Source organism: Cebidichthys violaceus, unplaced genomic scaffold, assembly GCF_023349555.1.
Source record: "Cebidichthys violaceus isolate CVI_PGR_0920_01 unplaced genomic scaffold, fCebVio1.0.p SCAF_4, whole genome shotgun sequence".
NCBI classification, from domain to species: domain Eukaryota; kingdom Metazoa; phylum Chordata; class Actinopteri; order Perciformes; family Stichaeidae; genus Cebidichthys; species Cebidichthys violaceus.
The window spans coordinates 14,901,078-14,917,374 of NW_027176594.1; the positions used below are offsets into that span (position 1 = coordinate 14,901,078).

The 16,297-nt window shown below is 41.5% G+C and overlaps 1 protein-coding gene across 3 annotated transcripts in view; it reads left to right on the forward strand.

Annotated features, from left to right (window-relative positions):
- Positions 1 to 16,297, forward strand: part of LOC137884736 (microtubule-associated serine/threonine-protein kinase 1-like) — a 66,353-nt gene that overhangs the window by 18,484 nt on the left and 31,572 nt on the right. For all 3 annotated transcript variants that reach the window (XM_068726713.1, XM_068726714.1, XM_068726715.1), the window contains 3 exons: positions 11,231 to 11,319; positions 13,097 to 13,172; positions 13,668 to 13,740. In XM_068726713.1, coding sequence (XP_068582814.1) covers positions 11,231 to 11,319; positions 13,097 to 13,172; positions 13,668 to 13,740 — 238 coding nt within the window. The remainder of the gene's footprint in view (positions 1 to 11,230; positions 11,320 to 13,096; positions 13,173 to 13,667; positions 13,741 to 16,297) is intronic.

Genomic DNA, 16,297 nt, shown 5'->3' on the forward strand with positions numbered 1-16,297 from the left:
CGCAAAGAATGTGTCTTTGAATATTGATTCCTAACATGCAGAATTATTGAAAACGACATTATGATTTATATTTTAAATCTTCTATTTAAGAATAACGTTGTTTAAAAATGTTAGCAGTGTTGTATTAGGGCGGCTGTGCTCAGAGGTGGAGTGGCTTTTGAAGCTAAAAATCTTAATTTTCAATCTGGCACAAATCTGCTCATATCATTTGTGTTTAATCAGGATTAAAATCGATCTTTTAATCCTTATCAGAAAATCGACCGTTCGATCCCCGGCTCCTCCAGTCCATGTCGATGTGTCCTTGGGCAAGACACTTAACCTCAAATACTGTGCCTTTGGTGTATGTGAGGGGTATGAATGAGTTAGTTAGTCCTGATGGGCAGGTGGCACCTTGCATGGTAGCCCCTGCTATTAGTGTTAAAGCACTCTGAGTGGTCAGAAGACTAGAAAGGCGCTAAACAAGTACAAGACCGTTTACCATTTGTATTAGACAACCAGATGATGTGTCGCTAGTTTTCTTAGTCTTCTGTGATGATAGACTGAATGTCTTTGGACTAGTGCTCGGACAAAACGGGCTGTTTGAATAAGTTGATGTGATGCAAATATTTCAGAAATTGTATGCGCCAAACAATTAGTGGTGCAACGGATCATGAAACTCACGGTTCAGATCGTATCACAGATCAGATCAGCACAAAATTGTTATCCTTTTACTTTGTTATAGTCATTTATAGTGGGCCTTTTTTTTTTTATAAAACACACAATTTAAATGATAAGGAAATAAAATGATGTATTTTTATTGATTAAAACAAATCTTGTCATTAGTAGTTTTAATGTATTATAAGCTGCTCAGTGCTAGTGTAAACAGGTCATAATTCATCTCTAATATCTCTTTATGTTGGGATGAACATATCCTTCAAAGAACTGGATTTTTACATATTTGAACACATCATAACGTTATAATTTACCTTCGCCCTATACTAATTTTTTACTGAACAGAGCCTGAATGCATCATAATGTAACTGAACGGAACCTTTGTCCATTAGCGATGCTGCCACCGTGAATTGTTTGTTTACAATGTAACATTATCAGAGATTAGCGAGTATAAAAGCATGAATGCCAATGTCCTGATCGCATATTTTACTGAAAATTGGTGGATAACGATCGTCGGTAAAACTTTATTTCACACTGTGATGGTTAACATTAAACTGTATAATTAATCGAGGGGGATCAGTACGGATCACAGATCGACTATAGTCCGTTACACCAATACAAATAATAAACAAGAAAGTAATCTGAACATTTATCAATAATGAAAACAATCGGTTGTTGCAGCGGGGCAATGCACCTGTGTGAAATTGCAGAAATTATGAAAACAAACTTGTTGTCATTATGAAACACAAATTCTGACCTTCTATCCCTGATGTCACTGTCGTGTTAAATCAAAGTTTACTACATGCAAACCACACAGTAAATAATCATCCGTATACACTTGAAACATTTAGCTGTCCTTGTTTAAAACCATTAGTGTCATAGTTTAAAGTCTAGTAGTATTACGCCAGACGTTATATTGAGTTAAGCATCCTGCCGCCATCTCCATTCTTACTTCCCTCTAAAGGGCCTTGCTTTATTGTGAATCCATATGCATCATCCATTATCAGATTAAATCATTTTTAATGTCTATTAGACATGCTGCGAGACTCCTCCACTCATGCAAATGAGTGCTGCTCACGTGTTTCATTCCGTATGAGGTGATGGCTGCGGATCATTTGCTGTGTATAAAGGTCACGGCGGGAACAAAGTGAAATGTCATGATCGTGGTGATTCAGAGCAGCTCTCAGGTCTCAGTTACAACAGCCGTGGTGCAGAAAGACTAATGCAGACAAACAGGAAACGCAAAACAGGGGAACTGATGGCGACACATGCAGAAGGATCCGGATAGGTCTTTGAGCTGCCACAATGTTCCTGACACGTCACTCTGCCTGAGGATGCACTTTCACACCTTTAGAGGACATCTGACAACGCCTCCGAGAGCAGAGGAGTGATGTGACGTCTGGATGTTTATTGTGTCCTGTTGTCTACTATTTAAGTGCTGGTGTTTCAGACCAGTGTATCTCTGGATACCATGTTATTGCAATTCAATTTGTTGCAATGTAACTTTTTAACCCAAGTTTGTGGGAGGAATGCCATTCAGACACATTCTATATTGTCATCATCATATCAAACCAAAACCAAGACCAAAACCAAATAATGAAACTAAAATACATCCCAGACTGTATTCTCACAGATAAGTGAAAAATACAAGTGACAAATTAATCTCAAATCAAGGTCCACTTACTAGCTTTTTCTGGGCTTTCAACTTCATGTCATGGTCTTCATTGGTAAATGGAATCATCATAAGTGTCAAGGGTCAGTACCCTGACAGAACTGCTGTCTCGTTTTAAAGATGACCTTTGGCACTGTGATGACACCCGAGGCAGCTCCACTAACTGATGAAGTCTGTTGATAGTGGTTAAAGAGGCTGAGAGAAATGTAATAATTGGATCTTGAGTTCAGATACATTTTTCCTCACAAGAACGGTCAAGAACGAACTTCTGTTTGCAGAATAAAAAAACATATCATATATGAAACGGACCTTCAGTTAGCAGCTGTATCAACATAAACTACAGCGCCGGGGGTCACAACAGACTGGTGGTGGCCTCTAGTCTCCCTGGCGGCAGGGAGTGAGGCGAGGGGAACCGTTCCCACCAGCTGTTTAGCTCATTTTCTGTAAACAGTGTAGCATGAATTCATGGTGAAATTAGCAGGATAGCTAGCTAACTAGCCAGCCGCTAAATGAGTCCAATTGAACAACTTAATGCTTCATCCACTCACTATTGTCACAACATAGGAAAGCTCATAGTTCCATATAGCATCCAATGAAAAGCAACGAGTAACAGCCAATCACAGAGAAGTTGACCCTGCGTCAGGTTTTCGACATTCGGTAGTGTGCGCGATTTCATCAAAAAGCAGGTTGGAAAAACGACAGACTTCAGTGACAACTTTGTTATTTATTCAGACAGCCACTTACTCACTGAACGTCGGCCAACGTTTATTATCCACCCAATTGGTCGGTGATTTAAGCAGTCAGCTACTTAGTCTGCCAGCCAACTTTTTACGCAGTCACACAACAAGCTCACTTATCTGCTCATTACATAATCAGTCAAAACAAAACACGCTGCCTTTTTTATTTATTTATCCTATTGCAAACTGAGAATTGCACCTTAGTCACTGCATGAATTGTCAAAATTGCTGTTATTTTTCTAACATGCTGAAATGACTGGGTGACTCAGTGAATATCTTTTTTCCTGTCACCTCCATTCTTTGTCTTTCTCTTTTTCTTTTTCTCTTTTTTTGGTCGTCTTTACTCAGCTTAGCCTCTCTTTCATGGGGGATGACAGCAAAAGCTTCTATTTATGTCTCTTTGTGCTACATTGCATAGCAACAAGAGAGATGTGACTAACCCCGCAGCAACCCCAAACACCAAGACAGTCCTGTTGCATGTTTTCCTATTCGTTTATCTGCTTTCCCGGCCTCTTTTCTTCTTTTTTTCACATCACCTGTCACTCAATCATCTATCTGAATGCCTCATGTTTGCTCAATCTGCCCATGTGGCTTGATTTGGCCACCATCCTGAGTTTGGGATCCCTCTAGATCCTGATGGATGTTTCAAACTCTGGCAGTAAGAACATTGGATGTTGTGTATTAGGATGCACTAACATGGAAACAGCCTGTCCAGAAAGCTTTTTTTTTTTTAAAGGGGTAGCGTTTTATCCTGTCCATTTCCATCCCATTTCCCACAGTTGTAAACATGCACTCACCTTTAAGAGGTTCTGAGGGAGGTAGGGAGGGAGGGAGGGATGTCACCTGACAGGAAGTGAGCCTAGACAGATCGATGCTGTAACCATCAGGAGCGTCTGGTGTCCTCTGTGCCCTGTGAGTCAGCACTTATAGAGCAGAAGATGACACTACTGACTGACAGACAGAAAAAACACACACACACACACAGTTAATAATCTGCTGGTAAAACATATTAAGCATGCATGAACGCTCACTCATACCTGTCACTGACTCACATGTGCATGCAAATGAATTAGCACTTATGGTCCGACACACACAACGTACAGTAGACACACTGCGTCCATAACATCCCATACCAGACAGTTAAACGTCCTCTCATGATGTGCTTCATTCTTAATCGTCTCATTCATTTTAAATGATTTTGCATGAATGTGGAGCCGTTCTGTTTGAATGGCTGCCGTGTTCTTATCGGTGGCCGTCCGCTACAATGAATGTGGTAAGATTAAATATAAACCCGTCAGAGGCCTTTTTGTTTGTGGACAGAGCTTCACAGGAGGAGAGGAGCAGAGAGGACATAGAGAAGCTATTTAGGAAGTAATTACCAAAGAGCCAAAGAAGCATAATAAAATTAGATACTTCTGCTCATAAATGAGAACACAGATAATGGAAGATTGGGATTTTGTGATAGAGGTTTTCAATTAAAACATCATCATGAGTAAGGATGGCATCGTAAAAACATCAATCAGCTAAATCCCCACTGTGATTTATTTCTTTTAAGCTCCCTTTCTTCTTCTTCAGTGTTTTTATCAAATTACCTGTCAAGGCTCAGAACAGAATGCAGTGTTTCTTTTCATGTTCAGTGTTCACAGGTCAAGTAGTTATTTTGTACAAGAATGGGAAATGCTAAACATTGCAAACCGGCTAAACAGCAGCATATCAGCATTGTCAGCCCAAGTGACGACCTCAGTGCTGAAAAATTATGCAACGCAAAATGCCCATAACTGCAGTTCCTCAAATGGCCACTTGAGGCTGGCTCCAAAAATACATGTTAAAATGACCAACTTTACATTTGTTAAAAAACATGTTTACAGGTACGAAAAACTGGTATGAAAAACATTTTTTGTCTCTATAGCTAGTATCCAAAAATTGTACGAAGCGTGAACTCACCCGTTTAAATTATGTTAAGGCATAAAGTTGGCATAAGTAAGGGCGTGGCCGCTTTGAGTGACAGATGGGTGCCGTCTCAGGTCGCTAGCTGTCTGCTCTGCTGCATCACGCCTGCCCGCCTCAGCTCCACCGACCATCCACCTCTTTGCCAATTTTTTGGATAAGCCGATTTTCAGCTTCACAACCGCTGTGAACGACTTCACTGATACAGTCTACAGTGCAGCCTCACAGAGCTGCTGACGTGGCATCTTGTAATGCATTTTGCTTTTGCTTGGTGTTTCCTGGTTGAAATGAGATGATTTGTTCTTTTATGATTTAGCTTTGTAATATTATAGTATTGTTTGCATTAAAATCTCGTTGGTTTTAGCCAGAAAGAAATAGTTTCTTTCTTTCTTTCTTTCTTTATCACAACATGGGTCTTATTTTTGTAGTTTTCAAACGGCATTGTTGTCCATTACAGTTATCAAGTTTACTGCAGTGCTTCCATCACAGTTTACAAACCTGTGTCAACTTTAACCTAATGTACTTTCTGTAGTTGTGTGCACATATCATTTTATTACCAACATTACAGATGTGCTCTCTTTCTGTGTCACCTCTGGTTTAGATAATCTTGCCAAACTGTTGGCATGTTTACAACTTTTCAGTTCATCCGAGCGCTCGTGTTTCTTGCTCCATCTTTATTGTAGCAGTGCTGTTGTGTTCAGTAAACAGCAATTACCTCGGTGAGGACAATGCTGTTGTAACAAAAGACCTTCATTGTGATTAACCAGCCTACTTTGTATTACTGATTACAGGCACTTGTTCCATCCTAACTCATTACTTAGAAACTGAGAGAGTGCATCAATGCCAGGCAAGCATGGAATGTGTAGCTTTAATGACCTGTATCCAAGTCTTATTGTTTGCATTACTTTTATTGCTGTAATGAGTGTCGACAGTCGGGGACAATTTTGGGGTGTTTGGGGACCAACAATGTGCGTTTTGTGTGTGCGTGCGTGTGTGAGAGACTAATGGCCTGGTGCCAGTCGACGGCCTGCAGGCCCATAATTGCTCGTCAAAGCTTCTGCACGAGTCATTACCACAGATTTAACCTTTGACCCCCCCCCCAGCAGGGTGACCGGGGCGTCGAAGCCAATGGCAGCTTGGGTTTCATAGGAGGGAGACACACACTGGGGTTGTTGGCTGTCACATCTGTGTGTTTGTGGTTTCTCTATTGTTTTCCTTTGACATTGTCTTTTTATGTTATCCTCTAAACACCGGTGTGTGACCATGCAGCCCTGTCTGCTACAAAATACCTTTCATGTACGACTAATTTGCATTTGAATTGCAATTACTGCCTGGATCATAGAGAGACTTGGGTTCTTGTCCTTCTTCTCATGTGTTGTTAAGTTTAGACTACTACAACATGCGATTAAAGCAGTATGAATAGATTTTTTTGGGGCTAGCAGAACAAACTGTAAACTAGACATTGACATATATAACACATTTTTATTATTTATTGTTCAGTTGACATTGCTTATGCATTAACAAACATTTGCTTATTTACACATCCTTCAGATTTAGCACAACTTTCACATTCATTTAGAGTCATGTGATGAAGTCCAATATTCTCTTTTTGCTCTGTTTTTGGTCTCCACCAACTCCTGAGGGAAATATTAGGCTCCCTAGCTGCCAAATGCTCCGCTATCTTCACCAGCTAGTCTCTAACTGTGTCCGTCTGCTGTTAGTGCTGGTAGTGTACGGTGGGTTTATCTGAGTTGATGAGGTTTTAAGTAAAAAAAAGAATCTAAAACTCTGCCTAAAGCGTTATGGTATACGTACACAGCTGTGAGGATAGCTAAAGATTGTGATTTTTAAACAATCACAGCTTCTCAGCTTGTGCTTCTAGTCAGTATAGACTTGTTGAATATGTATGTTCACAAGCTTTTCTTTGAATTGCCAAAACATAACCATCAAAATAGTAATGCTGTGGTTGCCAGGAGCAGATTTTGTAGGATGAAAGACATTTTGGACACACATTGATTAGGGAACATTTGCCAACTGTGTTGGCAGTGAACAGTTTGTGGATGTAACATTAACGTTTCTCATTATGTTGATGAACAAACAGAATTTAGCCCAAATGGTTTGTTTGTTTGTTCGTTTGTTTCTCACCGTCCTTGTTCCTCTTGTCCTCTCTCTTGTCACTGTTTGTCAGGTGTTTCTTGAGACCAGCTAAATGCAAAAACAAACAAAAAAGGAGAAAAAACAAAAAAGATTTAATTTGCACCTTTTGACAGACTCCAACACACGGCTGACACTATCACACTTCGCTTCTCTCACATATTAAAAGTTGTTTCACTTTATCATCAGCTCTGGTGTCCGTCAACAGAGGCCCGCACAATAGCAGCATGCACCATTGACCCCAATGAATCATACTCTCTCTGACTGACAGCACCACACGCCTCACCACTGCTCCTCTGTCACACTCACAGATTGAGCCTGCATGATGGATTACACAATGGATTATGATGGATTATAAAACTGGCATTCACGTTCAAACACACAAACTGTCGTTGGCTCGGCTGCATCAACAGACACTGACTCACGGTGTTGTGGTTGACTGCAGGGTGAGATCATGTTTTGTGGAATCACTGGCCTCAGATCAGAGCTGATTCAGTCCGACGCACACCTTCATCGTGTCACTTGTTTATCACCAGAGTCTCACTGTGAGCTCTGGAGAAAATGGGGAAAAAAAGGGAAACAGTTGGAGATGTCACTGTTTTCTTCTTTTGAATGTGACTCTAAATGGGTTGCCACAGTAACTCACATTCCCCCTCACATCGTCGTCCCTCTTCATCTTTCTTCTCCTTCTTCTTGGGTCAATTCATTATGGATGGGCAATAATTTGTTCTTGATTAACCTAATTGGATCTGAATGGGTTTGAATATTTTAAAGGCATTGCTCGTTTCCAGCAAAGCTTTGGCTTTCTGTTCAACATTCATTTATGCGCAAGTGGGTGACTGAATGAATCCAAACATCACCAGCTGGCTGACAGCAGAGGAGGGCGGTGGATGATGTAGTGCAGGCTTGTTTGGCTGTAAACCGACAAGGTGTTTGTGTTTGACCGCGAAAACTAGAGACAGCTTCAAATTTATGATTCAAAGACAGCAATGTGCAGCATACTAACTGTCTCTATCTTTCTTTTACACACACACACACACACACACACACACACACACACACACACACACACACACACACACACACACACACCTTAACCAGATTGAGGCAGGATGAGCCCAGGCTGCATAGCCATTACCGTGACAGAGCGATTTAAAGTCTCATTTACACACACACACACACACACACACACACACACACACACACACACACACATTCCCAATTCTCTTATCTTCTTTGCTTTTCCAGTCCAGTGAATCTGCAGCATGTTAGTCATAATTCCTTACAGCCACCTATAGCTTCCGTCCTGTAACCTTCGCTCACTGCCAGCGCTGTGACGGCTAATTATGTGGCCGGGATTTCAAGGCAAGGATTAATGGGAACTTCTCCTTAAAATGTTGCCCTGCCTTTCTGATGATTTCACTCTTTATTCTAAGAGTTATACGGACAAAGTATAAAAAAGTATTGCCAGTTACTAAGATAATAGTTCTTTATATATATATATATTGTATTTATGTTGTTGTATTGTAACATAGCAGCATATGTATGTATATATATATATATATATTTATGTTTGTATGCATATACATATTTATATACAGTATATATGTATGTATGTATGTATGTATGTATGTATTTGTATGTGTACATTTATGTGTGTGTATATCTATATATGTATGTATATGTGTACATATTTGTGTGTGTGTGTGTGTGTGTGTGTGTGTGTATATATATATATATATATATATATATATATATGAATGTACATATATACGTACATGTATGTACATATATGTACTGTCCATATACGTATGTGTATATATATGTATATATTTAAATCATTTTAACTATTTCATGTCTAGTAAAAGTGCCCAAAGTCACTCTTTTAACTTTTGTAAATGACAAAAAAGCAGGTAATAAGAATATAAACTTGAATTCAACAAATATATAACAGCTCATCCACAGATGGATGTTTCTACCACCCCTCCTACCTGCGGCTTCTGTCGTATGTTCTCCTCTCTTTCGCATGAATATAAGTAGCAGAACTCCAACGTGACCTTTGCTGGTGATGAATATGTGGCTGGCTACTGGAATATAGAGTAAAGAGCAGCACTCCTATTTAACCTTTTTTTTTACAGTACAAAATGCTTTAGGCAAGATGCCCTTTTACAGCATTCATTTAAGATAACAGTGTTATAAAACACAGTCACTGCAAGAGACTTCTGGCTTTGTGGGAAGATTAGATTGCTTTGTCCCTGTGGGTTTTCATTCTGTTACTGTCTTTTAATAGTTTAGTCGACTCTATTACCCTAAAAAGGGGAGTTCGAGCGGAAAAACGAGTTCTCTGGACGTCACACGTTTCAATTATTCATTATTCGGAGAGTTAATTTCCAGGAAGGATGAAAGCAGAAAGAGAACAAATTGGGAAAAATTAAAAGACATGAAGGAGAAATGGATGAGTGGGGAGTTATCAAAAAATGGAGATTCATTGAGAATGAAAATAATAAGCAGGAAAAAGTCACAGAAACTAGGCAGGTAGGATTAAATCCCTTGCGCTGTATTGTGCGCTTTGAAACATTATAGACACTCCACCTAAAAGTGAATCACCGGTGGAGTTGAGCTGCTGTACATGTGATGAATCATGAATCAAAAGCTAAGAATATGTGCTGGAGTGAAACTCGACAAGCGTATGCTCAAGTGATTCAGCTTTTGATTGAGGACGCGCAGCGATGAAAATGTGGCTGCAGGTTAAGGAGCGAGAGAAACGAGGGATAATTGCGGGCACGAAGCAAAAGAAAAGTATGACACAGAAAGGAAATCAGAGGAATATACTGTCTCTTTACTTTTTTTTGTCTCGACCTTTTGTTCCTCCCACACCCTTCCCCCCTTCTCCTCTCCCCAAGAGCTGTAGCGGAGGATGGTGTTAAGCCACTTCCAGCTCTCCATCCAAAAGCTAATGCATTTCCCTTAAATATTTCAATATGCTCCTCCTCTGTTCTGCGAGGTAGAACACAAGCACTCCCTCAGCTGGCGCCCGCAGAGACGCACTGCCACCGATAAAATCCTGCTATGGGGTTTTTATGTAGAAACGACTGCTGGGGACTCGCATCAAAAAGAAGGAGAGGTGAGGGGAGGATGTGGGAGGATATAGATTATTGATCGAGGGACAATACATCAAATAACCAACGTGCTTTTGTGCGTCTGTGGTCTACAGCACTTCCTGCACAGACGTAGAGCAGCGTGCTGGCTGATGCAACACGGAGCAAGCTCATGTTGCTCATCAGTTGTGGTCCTGCTCTGCGAAATCTGCTCTGACAGGCACTCTGGTGAATCACACAGACGAGCAGGAAAAGGCCTGTGAGCAAAAAACACCAATCCGCACATGAAAAGCAACACCTGAAACATCCCGCTTTACGAGCTGTTGTGTAAGACAATAAACCGTGTGCATCTCGCCTTTGTGAAATCGCTCCACGACACATCCAGCGGTGGCAGCAGGAGCAGCAGCGGTGGTTGAAGCCTTTATGGTTCAATGATTTCAGGCCTTCATTATGGTCCGTACCTGCCCTCCCTGGTCCTTTTCTTCCTCTCCGTCTGTCTCTCCATCCCTTCGTCGCCTCATCACTACTGCCATTATATTTCATGGCAGCTGCCGTCATTCCGGCTGGACCGAGAGGAAATAAAAAAAAAATCCTTGTTGCTTTGTTGCTCTCCCCTGCGGGTGGGCGGACATCAATAAAGTCCTGTATTATGGCCTGCCACATGCACACACACACACACACACACACACACACACACACACACACACACACACACACACACACACACACACAGGAGACATACTGTACTCAGGATATAAAAGCATACACACATACAGTACTCTACTGTAGCTATATATTTACTCAAGGTGACAAGTAAGCAACCAGACTCAAAGCCAAACAGCCTCAGTGTCTTCATTAACCTGGGGGTCACTGGTGTGTGTGTGTGTGTGTGTGTGTGCCAGCTATCATCTTACAGGAGAATTTAATGAAGACAAGTATTGACGTGCTCTTTGTTCTTGTTTATGTTCAAGTTGCAGAACCAGTAACAGGAAAAGCCTCATCCTGACCAGCACGTCACCCACCCTGCCACGGCCACACTCTCCACTGCCTGGACACATAGGTCAGTGTGTAAAAGTTGACATGATACAGTGCGAGATTAAACAGTATATCAGGCCCATTATATTCAGGTTTTTTTCACAAGATATTTATTAACTTAGGTTTAAAAAGGAAGTGATATCAAATTCGTAAAATAAAGATGCATAAAAGTTATATAGAAAGCAGACTTGAAAAGAATCATTTGCAGCAGTTTAACCCTAACCCTGTGCTGCATGCTGTAATACACTTTTTTCACTTTCTATTGCAGGAATTTTGAGTTTCAGAATTTTACTTGAGTACAGAATTAACTAAGGATTGCAGTAGTCAGTGTAGGTGTAAACAACTCTTCTTTACGTAACATCTTGATATTCTTGGTTGAATCTGTATCTTTAAAAAAAGAAGAAAAAAAAGTAAAGAAAACAATTATAAGGTCAACTTGAAATCACCTCCAATTATTTAAATTCTCACCTTGCTGCAGTGATGTAGAAGTGTACCCCAGGTTGTGTCAGTACACTGTGACATCACTGCCACAAGGTGAGAATTTACACTACTAAACCTCAGTTGTTCTCACAGTGGGTGCCATGACACGCTTTAAGGTGGCCTCCATACGGCTCGCAACGTGTCGACGGCTGAGCCAGCGGTTAGGTGCTAACAGTGCACACAGCGGCAACAGTGCTGACAGAGCTAACTGTGTTAAACTGGGGGGCAACCTGAGGGCGGGCTTTAGTTTCTACGACGATGCCATAGGTCGGGATTATCAGCGTTAAGCGCTGTAAGACCACAGTGCAGAGCGGTGGCTATGAGCTAACCAGGGGGCACTATAGAGAGACTCACATGCGCTAATATGCATGCGCACGACCAGCTATGTAAACAATGCGCAGAGAAGCTGAGGTTACAACACACAGCGACGAAGAGTGACTTCATTCTCTGCTCAGGTAGATATTATTCCACTACGTCTATACATAGCAAATCGCTGATTGCTGCTACATTAACTGAATTTAGCACCTTTAAGGGCCGGCCAAGAGTGCCACAAGATCAACAAGTCAACATCAAAACTGAAGAAAAAAACCTCAAGCAGCAAACGGCAGAGTCTCAGCTCACAGTTGCCAGTTGTCATAGTAACGCAATCCGCTTTTGTGGCATGTGAGTGTTCAAGGTGCACAGCAATGACAAGTACAGACAATCACAGCAAGCAATGGACAGGTTTCTCGTTGTAAACAGTTCTGACAAATGCAGTCTGAGACAACTGAAAATAAATCACGATCACAGATTTTTCAGCTGCTGTTAAGTTGCTCTTTAAAGGGACAGTTCACCCCAAAGTCAAAACTACATTTTTTTTTCTGCTCACAACAATGTGGATTATCTTAAGTAACCGGGTGAGAATTTCTGGAAAGAGACATTGCTGTAGAGTTTTTTTTTTTATTTTGTTTTTGGTGCTTTGAGCGCCACAAGCCATATAGTTCCATTATGTTGGAGAGGTGGAAGACATTTCTACGGCTGATATCTCCAAAACTAAACTCTCACCAAAACAGTCTAGATTGATAAATAGCACTACAGGTAAGAGGATAATTATGAATTTTTGATTTTGGGGTAAACTGTCAATTTAGCTTAACGTTTAATTTATCAATAGAGTAATTTAATTGTGTAGGACAAATACACTATTACTGTACTAGTTTTCAGTGTCTCTGAAATTTGAGGGCCCACCCTTATATTCTTGATAAAATGACTTTTGGCTTATTATCCTGCCCAATAACCCACAGTGTATGTTTTCTGTTCTGCTCTGTCCATATGTATTTCAACAGGAAGCAGTCCGTTGGACAGCCCGCGCAACTTCTCACCAAGCGGACCTGCCCACTTTTCCTTCGCCTCCTCTCGCAGGTTGGCATCCCTCCTTTATTCACACAATAAGTCACACATGCAACGGTACAAGAGCAGCGCGAAGTAGCTGAGGGAAATTGGTATATAGGATTATTTTTACCCTCACCCACACAGAAATAACTCTTCAGGGAACACACCTACTCTCACACACACACACACACACACACACACACACACACACACACACACACACACACATACATACACACACACAAACGTGTCTGTGTGACAGAGGGCTGACAGCAGACCCAGATGAATGAGGCGAGGTGCCAGAATTTTGCCCAAATGTGTGCCCCTCATCACTCACTCAGAGGAAGTGTCAGACGTGGCTGGAGGAGGCCGGAGGGGAGAGAGGAATAAAAGGGAACAAAAGTGTAATTGGATAGAAAGGAAGTGAAGGTGGTGGGATTGCTTCACTGTGTTGTTTGGCGGGACCAAAATAGAAACCGATATTGGAGTTCATCCCTTTTCCACTTTTATATGTTTTTTCGTCAGGGCTGATGGTCGTAGATGGTCCTTGGCTTCGCTGCCTTCCTCCGGATATGGCACCAATACACCCAGTTCAACGGTAAGTTTAAGAGGACGAAGAAAGCCACACACGCTCCTATGCAATCATTTCATGTTTCATTCATTTAGCAGCATTTTGGCACATCTCGTCTTCTTGAGGATAAAAGACAGTAATCATTAGTAGAGTAGGTTGTTGGCTTGATTCCTGTGGAAATGTCCTTGAGCAAGACACTGAACCCCAAATTGTTCCCAGAGTTCGTGAATGTAAAAGAAAGTGAGTCCCTTTGTACAAAAGCATCTGTCAAATCAATGTACCATTTTAAGAGCCTGCATGTGTGTGAGTTTTCTTGAAGTTCTCTCTTTAGGAGGTTACCAACATAACTCTCTACAGCACAGATGTGGCAGCAGCAGTCTGTCCTTCATCTGTTGTGCATTATTACCGCAGCAGACACTGCACCTTATGCTTTCTCAAATGAAGGATGGAGCTGACTAAGTGTGTCCTTGTAACAACACCCTTGGAATAAAAAAGGGTTCTTGGTAGAACCCCCGGGTGGCTTCTAGGTTAAACCATTGGAATATAAAAGGGTTTTTAGTAGAACCCCATGGGTGGGTTCTAGGTTAAACCCTTGGAATATAAAAGGGTTCTTGGTGGAACCCCATGGGTGAGTTCTTGATTGCACCCTTAGAAGGTGGAAATGTTCTGGTTAGAGCCTCCAGAGAAGTTTCTGGGTGGAAACATTACATCATAGAAGGGTTCTCTGTAGAACTTCTCATGAGGGGGTTCTGTGTGGAACCTTTCACAGATGGTTCTAGGTGTTACCCTTTATGTTAGGGTCTAGGTAAAACCCTCTGAAAGGCTTCCAGGTGGAACTTGTATAATAGATTCTACCAGGAACAAAAAAAGGTTCTCCTTTGATTGCAAGCCAAAGAACCGTTTATGGTTCTAGTTAGCGCCTTAAGACTGTAGCAGCAGTCACCTGAAAAGTCCCCTAAAGTAAAATGTGAGGCCTCTGGTGACTGTTACGCTGTTTTCGCAGAGAGATTCTTTCATGTTGCCCCTCTCCATAGCGTGACAAAAGAAAAACTCATGAAGATCAAACTCTGCACTCTTTCATTTCCACTTTTTCCAGAGAAAGTGTGGGATCTGCCTTTTTTCTCTTGATAATTTAGCTGCGTAGTCATGAAATCAACGCCACAAAATGTATGTGAAGTTTTTTTTCATCTATTGCTAAAGTGATGAGTTGGTTTTTTGTATCCTCTGCATGAATATGCATCTCTCTCAAATAATAGATTTGCATTTATTTCCACGCATTAAATCAGTGCGCGCGATTCGGCTTGTAAATTTATGTTCTAAAGTTGCATGTTCCACTTTGGTCTCGCCCCGCTTTGAAACAATTACATGCCACACTTGCGGCTAAATGCCATGCATACACAAACAGACACACGCCCCTGTGTTCTTTCACTTTGTACTCGCTGCTGTGAGTCTCAGACGATTATTTCAAAGCATTTTATCGCTGAAGAACATGCTTCACATGTAAACCCGAAACTAAAAATAGCGCATCAGTTGCTAAGATATGATCGACCTGATTTATGTATTGGGCTTTCTGGAAAAAAAAGAAAAAGAAGTGGAGCAAGGATAATGGAAATGAAATGTAACCAATTTCTTCCCTGTTCCAGTAAATATTTCTCCCTCCATCACTTTATTCCCAGAGAAGTGGAGATGGATGGTAAAGAGGGACAGCAGAGACAAATAAAAGAGAGTGTAGGTGGAAGTGAAACGTGTTTTGAAGCAAACAGAGGGACAAAAAAACAACCAATGTTCACTTCTTTCTGAGTGAAGCATAAGAGACTACTCAGAGAAATGAGCTCTGCCAAGGCCCATTTGGTAAATAGTCCATTTGAGAAATGGACCTTAATGTGTATGACTCTGGTGGAGGCAAGGTGTTGACTCATAATCCAACCCCTGTACACTCCTGTGCCATCTACGAACGCCATCGCTTCCTCTGCGTCTTTGCTGCTTGTCACACATCATTTCTTTCATTGACTTCCTCCCAACGCACCTCCTCACAGAGGCGCATACAGAGAGGCGTACAATACACTGCAGGCGACTCATTGATCTCTTTTTACCGGCAGATGAGTCCGAAGATGGTTTCTTGGTCTCACCGTACTCCTCTCCACCTCCATCGCTCCTCGTCCCCTCCATCCCGTCAGGATTCAGCGCTCTGCTGGTTCTTACACGGGCCATTACTCGCTTGATTAGTTACAGCAGGACCCTTGCATACTGAACAGAGCAGATGAAAGAAGGAGATGCGTGTATGTGTGCGTGTGTGTGTGTGTGTGTGTGTGCGTGTGTGTGTGTGTGTGTGTGTGTGTGTGTGTGTGTGTGTGTGTGTGGAGGAGTTGCTTAGATGAAGAGGTAGATCAGAACCAAATTTATGCAGGAAAGTGGAGGTAACACATGGATAGAAGATGGAGGAAGTACGGATAATGAAAAGTTACAGGTGAAGAAAACAGTCGAATGTCTGCACATCACAGTTCTAATTTCCCTTTTGCTGGAAATCTGCAGCTGATTGGGCTGCTTTGACACTGCTTCACCACGACACCACAGTTTTATAACA